The 16820-nt window shown below is 40.2% G+C and overlaps 1 protein-coding gene across 1 annotated transcript; it reads left to right on the top strand.

Annotated features, from left to right (window-relative positions):
* Nucleotides 1-15225: 15225 nt before the first annotated feature.
* On the top strand, nucleotides 15226-16347 carry gpr25 (G protein-coupled receptor 25; the record flags this gene model as incomplete). The annotated part of the gene is made up of 1 exon (XM_079186339.1): nucleotides 15226-16347. The coding sequence occupies one exon, from the start codon at nucleotides 15226-15228 to the stop codon at nucleotides 16345-16347; it is 1122 nt and encodes a 373-aa protein (XP_079042465.1).
* Between the last annotated feature and the right edge of the window lie 473 nt (nucleotides 16348-16820).

Below are 16820 nucleotides of genomic sequence, written 5' to 3' on the forward strand. Positions count from 1 at the left end.
ATTTGCATCCATCACGTTCAAATTCATGCTTATGTTTCTCCGTGTCTGCTACATGTGTGAATAGTCAACTGTTTGCTAACATGTGCATCATATCAACTTAAAAGATGAAAATATGTCAGTTTTGTGTTTACAGCTTGTTTCTGCTACAAATGGGAAGACACTTTAACGAGCTGTGAGTTACAAAAATAACAGGGGAACATAACATACGGCCCATTAAACTTTATTGACAATCTTTTTGTTTTAAAACAAAAGCAGTAACCTTTATTTATTTATTTATTTCGTTTAGTTGTTTGATTGGTAGGCAAATTGAAACAGATTGAGTCGTTGGAATCAATTTGTCAAATATGCACCAAGTTTTTTTTATTGGAGAATATACACTCTCCCCAGGTTGCTGTCACACCTTGAGAAGCACACACACACACACACACACACTTGGTTAAGCCACCGGTAGCATCCTGATTCATAGAATAAACAGTAACGGGCAGCAGAGGTGACAGGAAGCAGATTCACGCGAGGCTAATTGGTGAAAGAGAGCGTTCAGAGGACAAAGGTTTAGTCTTGGGGTTCAGGTTGCCATTATTTGGATGTCATATAAAATCCAGCCTGACCCAATTAATATGCCACCTGATAGAAGGGCCTCTCATCAACCTAATTTAGAGAATCAATAGGGGACAAATGAGAGTGAGAACGAAGCTCTTTACGGATGCAAACAGACAAAGACCACCCAGTGCAAGCTCGAGGAGACTGATGCCAGCAATGACATAAACCTTTTGACAAATCCTCACTTGACATAAACAAACATTCACACAGTCCCCTGCCCCTCAAGTGCATCAATGTGCGGTACACATCATCCGTCATACCCGCCCTACATAGACAAGGGAGGACATTGATGGATGTTTTTATTGTTTTGGCACATAAGGAGTAGTTGTACAAGTTGGACGTGAAGTATTAGAGGCTTTAGAAGCTTTAAGACTAATAACATGATGAACTCTGACCCAGCTTCATTAATTAATGACTGAGCTGTGCCATGGAGGAATTTGTGGAAGTAAAAATAGTACAGTAGAATTGGAATATTGAATATTATATAAAGCCCTTAAGAAAGGCCAGTTGGGGCTGAGAGGATTTATGGCAATTATAGCCATAAAGTTAAGAAAGAAGGTGAACTGGGGGCAGCTCTCAATAGCTTAAATTGCTGGACACAGTCATCAGTAACACCTTTTTGTCTGTTTCGTTGACTGACCGCTGTTTAGAGAGGGGAACTGTTCAGGGAAGATCACACACACTGAAAGAATCTCACATGACAATAAAATAAACAGTGGAGACACAAGATTTGATTTTCAATGAGTTGAAATCATCAACAAGGAATAATTGGGGAATATAACTCGTTACGTTTCTTGAACTCTGCTGTACCTCAAAATAATGAGGAATAATATGTTAATTTCACCTTCTTAAAGTGGATATCAAATCAAATGTTTGAGTAATAAATACAACATAAACATTACATCTTAAAAGTTATTTCTGTCACCAGTATCTCACTTGTTTCAACGTGGACATACTGACTCACAGTATTTCAACGAGTATTTTGAACTGAGCTATCACTAAGTCATATATCTTCTCTCCTCAACTGAGTTGTCATTCTAAACTTCCAACAAATGTGTTGTTTCAAATGCAACATAAGCTCTACTTCATTTAATTGATCTCTTCAATACTTTTTTTTGAATGCGTCAGTCTGGATTTATTTACCAGATCATCTTCAGATTATAAATCAGTTGTTTTGCTGGTATGCTCATGGAAAACACCCTTGTCACATCCCTATTTGACGTAGCACTTGATGTTATTATTAATTGTGTTGTACTAAATGCTGTCATGATTGGCATTAACTTAGCATAGTGTAAAGAAATAAATGTGCTAAGTCTGCTATAAAATGCTATAAAATGTCACTGTAAACTCTGGAATTAATTCTAAATTTTGACAACAGGCTACTTTGAAAAAATGTCATTCATGAGGATCCATTCTCATTTTATTTCACCTGTAGTGGAAGTTGCAGTCGTTAAATCAGTTTAGGTCCAGTTCACTGTGGTGGTTTAGTGTCTCTGTGAATGACAGCTGTCACTCTTTTGTTCTCCTCGCGCACCATCTGGTTTGAAGCTGACAATCACTGCCATCGATGGTGGTGAGGTGCAGTCCGGTGGGTCTGACTGACGCTCCTGCCTGCCTTGCAGGGGCACGTCGCGGCACCGTCCCACAGATCTGAGAGTACCTGGAGGATTTCCTTTCTAACTGTCAGGCCAACAAGGGAAGCAACAGAGGTCTTAATTATAGTCACATCCTTTTGGTGTTTCACTATTTCTATGCAGTGGGGCCTTTTCATTCAGATGAAAAATTAAAGATTCAGCACTATTTGAACCTGTGTCTTAGTCAAGAAAGATGGACAACGGTGCTGGGTAAACAGATTCATTTCAAAATAATGGAGAGACAAGTTTATTCAAAGTTTGATTCAAATTAAATCTGTCTAAATTAAATCTGGCATTAAGGAAGAGAAAGAAATCTTCTTTTGTGTTTTAATGTGAGAATATCAGCACAATTTACACTGAAAGTATAGAAAAATAACAGCAATTCACAATGACTCTATCAACATCACAAATACTTTCATAATGCAAACATGTAAAAGCTTAAACTGTTGAAGTAGTTTTTAAAAAGCAACAAGAAAGTCCTGTATTTCTCATAATCTTCTGTAGCTTTCTGCTTCTTTGCCTCCAGAGAGAGGAATATATTTAAGAGTGGCTAGAATTACCTTATTTATATTCATGTAAAATGTAGATATTCTCAAGACAAAACATGATCTTAAGATATTATAATGTATTTAAAACATTTCAGAGGTCAAAGGACATGATGTTGAAATAAGAATAAATTCAGACTGCAAATATTTTTGGGGAAGATACATCAATAAGCAAAACATACATTTTTCCTGCAGGAGAGTCGAATGTGAGAAATGAATTCTCTCTCTGGTTCACACAGGTACAACATTCTGATGACTGAAAACATCAAACACCAGCTTCTCCTCTGCCAATACACAGCAATCTGCACATTCCATTTACTTATTTTGGATGCTCCTCACAGCATGTGATTACTTGAACGTCAGCCGGACATCTCTCTTTTGGCAACAACAGGAATCAGCCCGAGAGCCAAAAACAAAAACTTTTGTCCCACGCTGTTGTCCTGCAGTCCTGGTAATAATCTTAAACCCGCTTTGTCTTTGGGAACAAAGTCTTCAATATGTTGCTCGACTATAACTGCATATTAAAACACAGAAATATCAAAGTGCAGTGTTTTTAATATTAGAGTTGTTATTAGGGGGGGGCAAGAAAAGTAAAGATACAAAATGAAAACATCACAATGCTAATTTCTCTATAATGTGAAGTATTGACAAAACTGCTGGTTCTATTCTTGAGTTATCGCAGATAAAATTCATCGGGATGATATAATAAAATAAACAGGACGGTTATACAAGGACACAGCTGCACTCCGTCTTTAATGTGGTAGAGCTGGACACACTAAAAAAATCCAGGTCACTGATCAAACCTCCAAAAACACAACCCTCAATCAAGTCAGCATTACCCCCCCACCCCCCACCACCACCTTCAAGAAAATAACAAAACACACAAATAGGAACAATTTTCTGCGTGTTTGGTTTAACTTCATGTCCCACAGAAATTGGTTTCACAGAGCTTATTGTATTTTTTGCCGTTGTGTATATGAATGAATTGCTTTTTTTGGCTTGCTTTTCAAATTTCAAGAGGCTTTTTTATTTTGCATAATTGAGACCAATACTTACAATTACTAAATTGGATTATGTATAAGAGGAATTACGAAAGGCCTTCACAATTGTTTTAATGTAGCATTGATTTATCTATGTTCATGTAAATATTTTCTTTTAGATTCATTCTTTTAAAGTCTATATTTTTTCTCTTAATATGTAAAGCACTTTGAAATTGCTGTAAGTATAAGAACTGTGCTATATGAATTAATTTTCCTTTTAGCAGACAGCTGACATTAAAAGTTCACACTCACTATGAGGATGAAGTGAGGATGAGTGAAGATGGTGGAAAGAAAAGAATAAATGAAGGAGGGAGACGCAATGCTCCATTGAACACAAATAAAGTTCATATTTTGTTCTGTTTCTTGCAGATTGTAATCCCAGCATTGTCGATTCTGGGGTTTAATACAACGTGACAGCAGAAACAGCAATAACGAGTTGCCAAAATATAGAACTCGGGGCAGAGATGCCGTCGGTTACAGTGCTGGCCAATAAAAAGGGGTTGTGGATTTCTTTGAGGCCTGAGCAGTCAGTGAAAGGCACTGTGGGGTCTCCATAGTTCACATGGCAAACTCTCAAACACCCATGGGGGGGGGGGGGGGGGGGGAGTTGCCCTCCCTCCCTCCCCTGTCATGCCTTAACTGAGGCTAGTGTTGACACAGTGCTGGCCAATCTAATTTTGATTGTCAGGAGCAAGGAATGGTGATCCTCCCCCCGCCCCCCTGAGATCATCAAGTTCATTTCTCTGGCCGCATAGGGATTTTTTTTCCTTTCACCCCCACCCCTCCATCTCCCCACCACTAGAACAATATTCAGCCGTTCCTGGGCCTCTCAGAGTGAGCTCACTGGAGTTAATCTCTCAGGCCTCTCTCCTCTCTATTGCTGCCTCTCTCTCACTCGCACTCTCTCCCTCTCTTTCTATTCAAAAAGCCATTCGAGAACAGCTTGAATTAGTGACAGTTATTATTCAGACTAATGAGTAAAATCTCAAAGGCAACAACAGTGGACTGTGACATCGGCTATAACAGCATTCATAAATCATTCATTCTTGGCAAGAGAGATTTATTTATAAGTGGGTGACAAATGTAATTTCTGAAACTTATAAGATTTTAATTAATCGAGAACAACAGTGGTGATGAAGATGGCAGATATCTGAGTGTGTGAAGTGTGAGGTATTTGAAAGAAAATCTGTGAAATGTCAGGAAGCCTTCATTGTTTTCCCAGATCTGTACCATCACAAAAGACAGATGGCCCTCTGCACCTTTGTTTGTGGGTGTGTGAGTGCGTGTGCGTGTGTGTGTGTGTGTGTGTGTGTGTGTGTGTGTGTGTGTTTGTGTGTGTGCAGATGCGCCTGCACATCTCAGGGGCCGAGGGAGTGAAAAATATCAGATTTATTAACAATATTGTTTTACATTTGAATGCTTATATTTGCCCAAATTCAAATCAAACAACACAATCCCAAATATTAATTAAAAAACAACAACCTTTGTCTACTTATTGAATGAAAACTGACCATATCTGTGAGTTAAGAGTCATTAATTATTCATGCATTTCCAAATACACTCATTTAGTCCAATGCTTTCCATCATTTTAGATTTAAGTATGCATGATGAGTTAATGCAATAAAAGGCTACTAAATGTCTTTTGTGTGGTGCAGAAAGACGGGGGAGCTGCACAGTGACAAACTATGACATTTGGTGCAGGCCTTTGAGTCAGTATAATGAAATTCAAGCCGTCGCAGACATTAAGACAGACATTAATTTTCTCAATGAATTCCCAGCCAATGAGATGCAGTGACAGTCCAGCAGTGTGTCGCTTTGTGGTGTAATTGAAACTGAGATGTAATAACAGAGAAGAAATTAGGGGAAAGAAGATCAGTTGGCATGAATGGATCAGTCAAGCTACCTAAATGAAAAGCCTGCATCAGAGAATGATGGAGATGATCAATTACAATGCTTTGTAACCGTTTGCATGGAATTATTTAAATTATGTAATTTAAATAATTTTCATATTAGCTATCCATAAAACACCTTTGGCACTCTAAGGAAACATTGTTAATTGATATTTGTTGTTCTCAATGTCCTGAAATGTTGCTCAAAGTAGCAGAGATACAACCTTTTAACTGTACATGCAGTACAACAAGTTGGCCGTTTGAGGGCACTACAACTAAAAGTCAAAGTTTAAATTCGTCTCTAACACTTTTTGCTAATCCAGCCATCCCTCTGCCATCACTTTCTGAAGGTTGAATGTTTTTTATCAAAAAAAGACTAACCGATGGGACATGTGGACGGACGCTTCAGAGGAAACAGCTACAAAACCTCAACAAAAATCAATCTTAGCCAAATCAAATACCCAAACCAATCGTAGCTACAAATGTACAGAACATTGAAATGTCAACTTTGATTGCTGTTGGAATTGGTGTGCAGCAATACAAAATCCAGTTTCTCTATCAGCTGTCCATCACTCACATTAGTTACATAATTCTTTCATAACATTAAACACAAATGTATAAACTCCTACTTTGAAACGTAATGTTTGCAAAAAGCCAATATTCAAACACTGAAAGCTTTAAATGATTACACAGACATAAAACCAGGAAATCTGAAATTATTTGAGGTGGTTGATTACTAAGTTGAACACCTATTAAATAAAAAGAGTTTGAATGTGATTATAGTACTCTCTGCTGTACAAACCATCTACCAGTAACAGCTTAACAGAGCTTGTATAGAGGGAATACTGTGAGTACAAAAGAGAATAAATTGTATCTAACGACTTCTAGTTTGACATAAACAATTATCAATTTAGCAAGTTTATCTGACAGAAAGAAATGCTTTAAATAAAGAAGTTTCATCTCTATTAATATCACCCACCCGTCAATAATTTAAAAACAAAGCTGAAACAATTTTTTTTTTAAATGCACAATACGGGAGTCAGCATAAAAACATTAAAACTTAAAACTCTCATTCCTAAAATATAACAGTTTGCACTTGAGCTGCAGAGCACAACTGCAGCTTGTCAGAAGTAATCTTGACATTACAGAAAACTATTTCAAATTGAAAGATCAAAGGTGAAAGGTTGAAATTATTCCATCAGGGGTGTTGGGTTCACTGGGGAAAACTGACCAAACCAGAGCCCCCACCTTAAAAAATGAACAAATAAAAAACTAGATTCAGATACACGTTGATATCGCTCCAAAAGAATTACACGTGGCTCCTTTGTGGTTAAAGAAATGCATATTTAAAAACTAGAGAAAGGCTGACATTTAAAGAGGGGGTAGGGTGGTGTGTTCGGCGTAGGTGCATGATTTGCAAGCTGTCAGATGACGGCTTTGCGGATGAAGAGCAGTAGGCCCCCATTCTCTGTCCGGTGCTCGGTGCTCCCAACCCCCTCAACGCCTCTCCATACCCCATGGGAGGAGGTCTGTTGCGCTGCGGCCACACTAAATCAACACCGTCCTAATGAGGTGTCACACTTGACCCCCAGCAGCCTCAGCCCCTCACATGGGTGTCAGAGCCACAATGAGCGGCCCTCCATCTCCAGCGCCTGGCTGACACATTTTGATTCATGAGAGAGCCTGGGCCCTGTCAGGTCAAAATTACCCCTATCAAAATGCCACCATCAACACATTCATCAACCCTACCTCTGAATCCGCCCTTTTTCTTTCACCTCAAAAAAATACAATTCCTCTCCAAAAATCAACAACACGTCCTTGCTTGTGCTCTACATGCGCCCCTCCCTCTGACTCCCTGAAAGCGCACACACATTTGCACACAATCGCACCTCTAAACACTTTACACACATGCATGTTCTCAATGATGACCTCTTATTGCGGCAAGAAGTGATACGCCTGCCTGTCATTGGTCGGGGTCCAGCCTTCTGCTCCTAATGGTTCTCTGAGCGATGAACTCTGTGTCCCCCAGATGTTGGTGAGCCTGTCCTCTGACCTACTGACCCAAAACACTCCTTATGTGAACAGGTCCTCACAGCTAATAACAAACCTGAGAATGAAATCTGTGTCCCCACTGAGTCAAAACACAAGGAGAGGGGCAGGGTGCTTAGTCATAGCAGGAGGTGAGACACGTTATTATCAGTTCAATCAGCTCATTGTGCACAAGACACCATGTGACAGGTAGAACTGTTCCGATCGTGGTCACACTTGCCGTGAAAAATAACACATCCCACTCTTCAAAGCGCACATACAACTATCACAATGAGGACTGACTCTAGAGTGCCCGCTCTTCTTCCCCTGGAGATAAGCTCTTCCATTGTGAGCACAGCTGAGACTTTCACCTTCCTGTTATCACCCCGGGACGAGATCATCTCCTGCCCAATCAACTCGGCCCGGCGGCAGCAGATGCTCTCCCCGATTCACACAAGGAGGATCAACGTCAACAACCAATCCCAGTCGGCTTTGTAGATCAATAATCAAAAGTGTTCCAACCTTCGTTACAGTTTGGTACAACCTTGTTCTTCGCTTTACAAGGACAAGCTATAAAACGGTGGCCCCTTGCTGAGAAGATCATTTACTGTCAGCTGACACTCAACTCTGCCCACTGAGGCAGCCATCTGCTCCATAAACTTTCCCTTGAGAGACAATGGCAGTCCAGTAAGACCAGTACACCCGTCAACTGACTGGTCTGGTCTTGAGCTTTTACAGACGTCCATGATCTCATTGTCATTATCATGCAAAATGAGGATGTCACTATTTATTACTAAAACTATGAACTATCTTCATGGATTCTTGCCACAGTGTTAAAATGTATTATGCACACTTCTATGGTTTATCCACCAGGCATGGCAATATTGTGTTGGGTTAACAAACTCACACAGTTTTATCTCTGCAATGTAAAACAGTAAGAAAATGTATGTTCACAACATAAGATAAGGTGACACTAATATTTATCATTGCATGTACAATATGAAGTCATGGGTCATGAACTGGAGTTCATGCAAAGTGTTAATGAAAAGTAATAAAACTGTAAGATGTTACGACCCAACACCCTTAACGTTAATGTGCAAAGGTCTCCTTTGCCTCATTTGTGTCCAGACACAAGTAGGTAATTGTAATCCAGACTTTCTGTGTTACAAACACCATAACGTTCAAAAGACGGGATTTAAGACTTTGAACTTTAATGGTTGAACCTCCAAACAAAAAGAATGCATGAAAATGCCGTGTACAACTTTTTTTGCTGCGACCAGCAGCTCTATAGCCCGGTTGGTCATTTGGTCAGACCACAAAAACGTCCCTACCCTTTGGCCATAGTTTTCGCCCTTTTAGAGGCTGACATTTGGCATAGAATCATATTCATTTGATTTGTGACTGGAGGCCGAAAAAATATTATATTGTTCAAATGTGTTAGGTGTTACCTATGACATCAGTGACTGTGGTGTGGCTAACAGTATAACCTCCCTTTAAGAGGCCTGCAACAAGTTCCTGTTTAATAAGTGCTGAGAGCAGAATTAACTTGAAAAAAATCTCGAAACACGTTATTACTGCTGCACAATCCCATAAGCCATAAAACAACATTTGCAGCTTGAAAAACTTGGGATTTACATTAATTTTCTTCATATGTATTCATTACAATGCAGCTACAACAGTATGAATCATACGATGCCTTTTTGAGTTCATCAACCTCTTCCATGTGTGAGCTTCTGTTTCCTGGTCTTTCACACTCCTGCCACCAGCTGCCAGCAATAATGATTTTCCTACCTAATGATTTAACCATTATAGTCTCCCTCAACTAAAACCTGATCCCACCAGAAGGCCAACAGGCTTCTCCTGTCTTCTCTCAAAGCTGCTCGTTATGTTCTCAACATCAGATGAAACATGACTCCTCCTCCCTGAGTAGTTAAGCCGTGTGTTTACGAAATGCACTGACAGATAAGCGGCACTCGGAGAGACACATTGTGACTGAAAGCTTCCAGTTTTGTCAAGTTAAGTCAGTAGGTAGTTGTCCATTTGCTAATAATGCATCAGATTCAAAGAGAGACATATTGAAAAATGTGATTTGAGTGGAAAAACACACGGGGGATAAAACAATCTTAAATTATTTTGAAAACTAAAGGATTAAGTGTTTGTCTAAAAAAGTAGGACGACTGCCTGCATGCTAAGCCCCACTGATTTCTGTACCATTCTTAATACCTTTCATTGCCTTCACACCACAGCTTCACAAGCTGATGACCTAAATACAAGCTGATCAAACACACTTCAAGCTTTCAGTTTCGTAATGTTGATCTCGTTGTGTTCAAAGAAAATGTGACACAGTAACATCCTGTTTTGGCTGTTTTATTTTTGCGAATATGCAACATTTTACATTAAATTCCTGAATGTTATATCAGCATTAGAAAAATGCCACCTACACTAAGCAAGCAGAGGTGCATGCACAAGAGTAAAAGGAGTATCCTGCCAATATGTTGATGCCTGATGTATAGAGAAGCCTCAGTAGAGAAGGGCGGAAGTTAAGAGGGAAAAGACAATAGAAATAAATATGTATATTTGAATGTTCAGCTTGTGATACTCTGTACCTTAAATTTAAGAAATAACAAATAAAGTGTAAAAGATTCTGTGAAACACTCAGCTAAGCAGTTACTGGTGCAGGTTGACTTTTTAAAAATAGTATTCAGCGTTAATACACAGTAAACATAGTACACAAAATCAATGGCCACTTTTTGCGATGACCATTGATTCCTTAAATGTAAGTTATAATAACTTTGATCACCTTATTTATACAGCACTTTTAAAAACAGAGTTTACAAAGTGCTTTGACAGATAAAGTATCAAAGGCGAGGCAATAAAACAACAGCTCAACAGTGAGGCCCAACAAAGCAAGACACACTAAGGTAAGAGTTAAACCCTGAAAAAACACTACAATAGATGAAACATAAAAACAATCGATAGTATAAAAAGAAACTAAGAATTACAATTATTTAATTTATTTATTTAGTAAAAATAAAATGATAATATCAATAGTAAAATAGAGTAGTAAAGCGACGACATCACACACAAGCCAGTCTGTAAAATGGGTTTTAAGAAGTGATTTAAAAGAGATTACTGATTACTTATCTCCTCAAGCAGGTCGTTCCAAAGCCGAGGGGCCCTAATGGCAAAAGCATGGTCACCTTTAGTTTATAGCCTCGACTTTGGACCAGCCAGAAGCTGGCTCGTAAGGGGTCATAAGATTCTTATACATGAAAGTAACAACATTGGGTAAAAAGATAAACCACTCCAACATTCAGGACTAAAGTGGTATTTTAAACTGTGATTAAACACATACACACAAACAGCTGAAGCACCACGTAAACACACAATCCTGGCGAAAAACTATTACCACCAGCGCTACCTGTATACCTCTGTGACCACTGCAAACACATAATACAACCTAGCAACCACCCATAATCATCCAAGCAATCATCCAAAATCCTTTACCCCCCCCCACCCCCCCCCACCCCACCTACCGCGTGAGTAACTTTATCCACTATATAGCGCCCTGACAAATTCAACAAAAGAACAAAAGAAGTACTTTCTGCTAACGATCCCAAAATGCAATGCACCACCTATGCAGTTGCATGACTCGACAGATGTTAGTGATGATGCAGATGACGGTGAGAAGCAAGAGTCCTGAATCCTCAATTTACTGCTCACTATTGGGTCAACTATTACATAGTGAATAGTGAATGAGTGAACAAGGGAGTGACATAGGACACAGCCAGTAACCACCTAGTGAAACCCTACCTACCCCACCAAAGGTCTGACCAGTTAACAGACGCTACTGAAGCCTCTGCAACCACTTAATAACATGGTAACCACCACCCATCAATATGTTATTAACAATATAGCAAAGCCTGGATATCATCTTGGAAATGTACTTAACCACCTAGCAACAATAATTGTTTTTTCATCAAATGTAGTGTAGTAAATGTAGTGATTGATATCAATTATCTTGTTTTGGCTGTCTGGCTAACAGCGGTAACGTAGGGCCAAACACCTTATGTGTGGCCTCATGTTAGCTAGCATTTGTGGAAAGGTCAAAGTGAAAGAGGAATTCAGTTTTTATTCTCAGATTGGTGTTTTTTATATGTGCAACTTGTGACCTATTCTGTAACTATTCATAGCTCTTATTGTGTGGAATGGGCATTAGGGTGTTAAAAATACAAAGAATTTCATTGTGTGGTTTGTATGTAAATTAGGAGAGATGTGGAGGAAAGTCGAAAGTGGGTTGAAATTGTGAGGTTTCTCAACAAAAGGGAACAGTTATAAGCCCCTCATCACTTAAAATGACACAAGGACTGAGGACTGTGCAATCCTTTGTGTTCAAGGAACTTTTGATTTAGTTTAACAGCTAAAACAAGAACCTTTCACACCTAAACAATGGACTCTTTTTCTGAAACTTTACACTCGACAAGTGAGGAGCAAATTGTACGTGTGTGTAGTGAGTGTGTGTGTAGGTGTGTGTGTGTGTGTGTGTGTGTGTGTGCGTGTGCATGTGACCCCCCCTATGTCTAACAATCATCCTGACGCATACCACCCTTTCTCTCCTCAAATAAAAACAGAGTAAAAGAAAAAAGAGAAATCATCCACTGTTGAAGTACTTTACGAGATCCTCCTCTCAACAGAAAAAGTATCCATGGGAATCTTAGCACGTTAGGGAGGCCTTTCTCCCTTCCTCTCATCCGCTCTCCCCCGCTGCACCCATGGACCAATGCAATTGTTTATTTTCTCCTATTGAGGCTGCTCCATTCACTGGCTCTCACATTTACTCTGCTCAATTGGAGTGAGACAGCACTTATTCCAGGAGAGGAATGTAGCGTTCCACTGACAGAGCAGCAAGAATGCAGAAGAAATAATTAAATGTTTTTAAAGGAAAAAAGGTACAGCTGAGCATGAGGGAGAACGACGTCAAACCGAACAATGTGGGACTGACAGGATTTTCTGCCGTGATGAGTATATCCACACATCACCTTGACACTACAAAGTAAAAGGAGTGTTTGAATAACGCACAATGCTCGAAAGTGGAGCAGGGATCCTTTAAGGAGGTCATTCATTCGCTGTGCTTTCTTAACTGAAACAGCCGCAGAACAATGAAGCGTTCTCCGGCCTGTTGTAAGATGCGGCCTGTCCTCCAACCTCTCAGCTCCCGGCCACAGCACAATAGTTGCGAGCTGGACCATGGAGTTCATTTCTCCTGAGTCTATTCTGTCTTGAGAAGCCAGTCGTAATGACAGTTTCCTTCTCTGTAACAATGGCTGCCAAAGTCTCCTCTGTCCTGTCAATCTCTGTTATCTTTCACCGGGGTGAATCGGTTAGATAGAAGCATCGAGCTGCAGGTTGAATCCAGACTGACACCAGTGCAGTATTTGGTAAAGATGAGCTGCTGATGCACAAAAAGTGTCGAGCAGTTTCAGGTTGCTTCGGGTTGTTTCCGTGGTGGTTGCGGGTTTTGACAGTATGTTTCTTTCAGCTGATTAAGAGAAACAGCTTTATCTCTACATCACACTGTCATGTCTGCGGCCTCAGCACACAAGATATTCAAGTTACAGCATGTCTATTGTGCAGGAAACACATTTCCCCTGTCCTTGTCCTTTTCAGGTTTTAGCTACCAGGCAGACGAGATGGCAGTGAGTTTTCTTAATATGATCCAATCTCAAAAATCACAAGTTTGCCTCAAAGGGCTTTAAAATATGTACAACAAATTACATCCACTTCAGATAAGAAAAAAACGTAAGGAAAAGCAACAGAGGAGGGATCCCCCTTCATGCAATTCATGTCTTACAGAATAGACAAAAATAAAAATAGTCAAATAGTCAAATTAGGCTATGGAGAAACAGAATGTTGTGTCGTATTGGGTTGCATATCAGGTAGATAAATAAACCCTGAATCATTGAGCACAACAGAAAGTGATATGCTATCTAGTTATTGGCTACAATCACACATTCTCAGTGGTACACTGCTTAAACAATGCTGAGACTGGCCTCTACACACAGTCAGTAATAAAGTAGACGAGTAAACAAACCAGTTCAAATCTAGAAAGACGAGTGAAAGTGAGTAAATACAAGCACAGAGCAGTTTACATCCAGTCTGTTTCCATCAAGACTGTATAGTTGTTTGTCAGCACTCATCTGGTCAGTGACAAGTAAATATTGTTGAAAAGGACATTTGACTGGTTGATATTTGCATATTTAAAGTGAAAGCAACTATTGCTGTGTGTCATCTCGTATTAGGTGTCCTGACCTGTTTGTTTAGGGACGTTCTGTCGCTGTGTGTATTTTCCAATTGTGAGCTGCCAAAGGGACTGCAGATAAAATTACAAAATGTCAAATAACAACAATAATGTTTGATATTGTACGCAGTCTCAGATAAATCAAACTGTATCAGTATCAACCCTTCTCATGATGAAGTCCAAAGTGATCCATTGAACCATTGAGGTCACTTCCTAAGCAAATACTGCAGCTTCACAATCAAACAAACACCACTGCTTGTGGTGCAAAATGAAGGAGCTATAAGAATTGTCAGTAAACAGAGCCTGCATATTACAGTGTACGCAAAATGTGTTGAATATATGGGTACAAATCTACTCAAAAGCTTTGGTTTGGATAGAGAATGAAAGGATTGGTTGAGGAAATCCATGGATTCATAGTTTGTAAATTGACTTGACAATATGTAACTCCGACTGCTCTTTCCCGGCTTGAATCAGAAGCATGTTTTCACCACTGAGAGAGAAATCCTCCGTGAAGCAAACATTTTCTTTTGCAGAAGATCAGTGACATTTGCTCCAGAACAGTCTGCATTCAGACAAGAGGTCGTCAGATATAAAACACAAGTAAATCGTACCTGCCCCCTACTGGTCACACACAACTAATACACCATCTGATACAAGAGCCATAATATGTGGTTGATCATTCAGGACTATATATCCATAAGGCAGATGTGACAATTCATGAGAGCAAATATCAATAATAGTAGAGTATGCCACATGCACACACATACACACACTATCTGTCTCGGAAAATATAATAGTTTTTAAAGTGTTTTAAACAGCTGCAATTGTAAACATATTTATAATCTAAAAAGCTTACGCGCGCTTATGAAGTAAGGCAAAATATTGCATTGGCTCCTTTTACACATCCTGCCCTGCTGGGTGCAATATCAGAGTTTCATATTGCTCATTCGTCAAGCTTCCAACTGTGACAAGCCTTTAGATTAATAAAAAAACATTCAGTCCTTTTGGCCCATAAATCGCAGTGAGAGGACGCTGAGAAGAAGTTATCAAAGAAATACAGATCTGAGGAGTGAGAAGAAGAGAACTGAAATAGGAAATATCTTTCTCTGTGGTTTTCACAGCAGCATGTTGACTCACCGCCCTGCCTCAATACAACAGTTGCACTGCAGAGCCCATCTGTGATCTCTCAGGATGGACGCCTACGCTGATTATCCACCTTATGATTACTCCGGAGACTTTGAAAACTTTACTGACTACGAGATTTCTGATCTAAATGTCACAATGGATTGCCCTGGCTCACACCTGCATGGCTCCAACATATTCATGCCCATACTGTACTACCTCATATTTTTCACAGGCTTTCTGGGCAACCTCTTTGTGATCTTGGTTGTGGGAAGCAAAGGTAAGATGGGTGGGCGTCTGGTGGACACATTTGTTGTCAACCTGGCCCTGGCCGACCTCATCTTCGTCTTCACGCTGCCTCTGTGGGCCATCTCTGCCAGCCAGAGCGGCTCCTGGGACTTTGGGCCAGCTGGGGACCTGCTGTGTAAACTGAGCAGCTATATTATAGCTGTGAACCGCTTCTCCAACATCTTCTTTCTCACCTGCATGAGCATCGATCGCTACCTGGCCGTGGTGAAGCTGATGGACTCGAGGTACCTCAGGAGCAGCAGGTGCATCCGTGCCACCTGTGCCGCAGTGTGGTTGGGCTCCCTGGTGCTCGGCGTCCCATCCCTGGTGTACCGCAGAGTGGAGCAGTTCAGTGACGGACTCTCCTGCGTGGAGGACAACAACTCTGTCTTTTTTCTTTGCCTGAGCCTCACCATGGCGTTGCTCACCTTTGTCCTCCCAGTGATGATCATCGTGCTCTGCTATGGCACCATCGTCGTGCATCTCAACCGCCACTGTGCAGCAAATCCTCGGGCTGACGCCCGCCGCAGACACTCCCTCAAGATGGTCCTCTGCATCATAGTGGCCTTCGTGGTGTCCTGGCTCCCCTTTAACGTCTTCAAGGTCGTCATAATTGGCTCGCAGCTCTCAAACGTTGACCTGAGTTGCGATGCTCAGTCGTGGCAAAGAAACGGGCTCCTCGTCTCGTGCTGTCTGGCCTTCATCAACAGCTGTGTGAATCCAGCCATTTACTTCTTCCTAGACCATCACTTCAGACGACGGGCCGAGATCCTGTTCAAGACCTTCACAGGGAGGCCAAAGTTACTGCAGAGCCACAACTCTTCAGCCTCATTCACCAATGTTGGCACTTCAGATAGCTATGGAACAACAGCTGGAAGAACTCAGCTGCAGATGTTTGAGTAGGAGGAGAAAACTAGGAAAGTTATTTTTCCATTGGGTTAAAAACTTGTCATACTCATCTTGATAATGGGAGACTTTGTGCATATTTTTCTCAAGGGATGGTAAATATAAAGCCATAGGCTGCATGGTAAGAATGGATTTTTTTTTTTGTCAGTACAATAATTTGATTTACTTTGTCATATTTTTCTTTATTCAAATGTTCTACATACATTGAACATGCTGTTTGTATAGTGTATAATATAGTACAGTAGTGTTGATATATGAGTATCCACTGATATCTTTTGCTTGTTTGTATGAAAACCCTGAACATTTTTGTTGCATTAGTTGAGTGCAATTGGGTCGATCTAGAGGTGTAAATATGATTTAAAATGTGTAACATTATTGTTGTATTTTGTTGTTATTTTATATATATATATATATATATATATATATATATAGAGAGAGAGAGAGAGAGAGAGAGAGAGAGAGAGAGAGAG

This window comes from Pholis gunnellus (assembly GCF_910591455.1).
Source record: "Pholis gunnellus genome assembly, chromosome: 3".
In the NCBI taxonomy this organism is placed as follows: domain Eukaryota; kingdom Metazoa; phylum Chordata; class Actinopteri; order Perciformes; family Pholidae; genus Pholis; species Pholis gunnellus.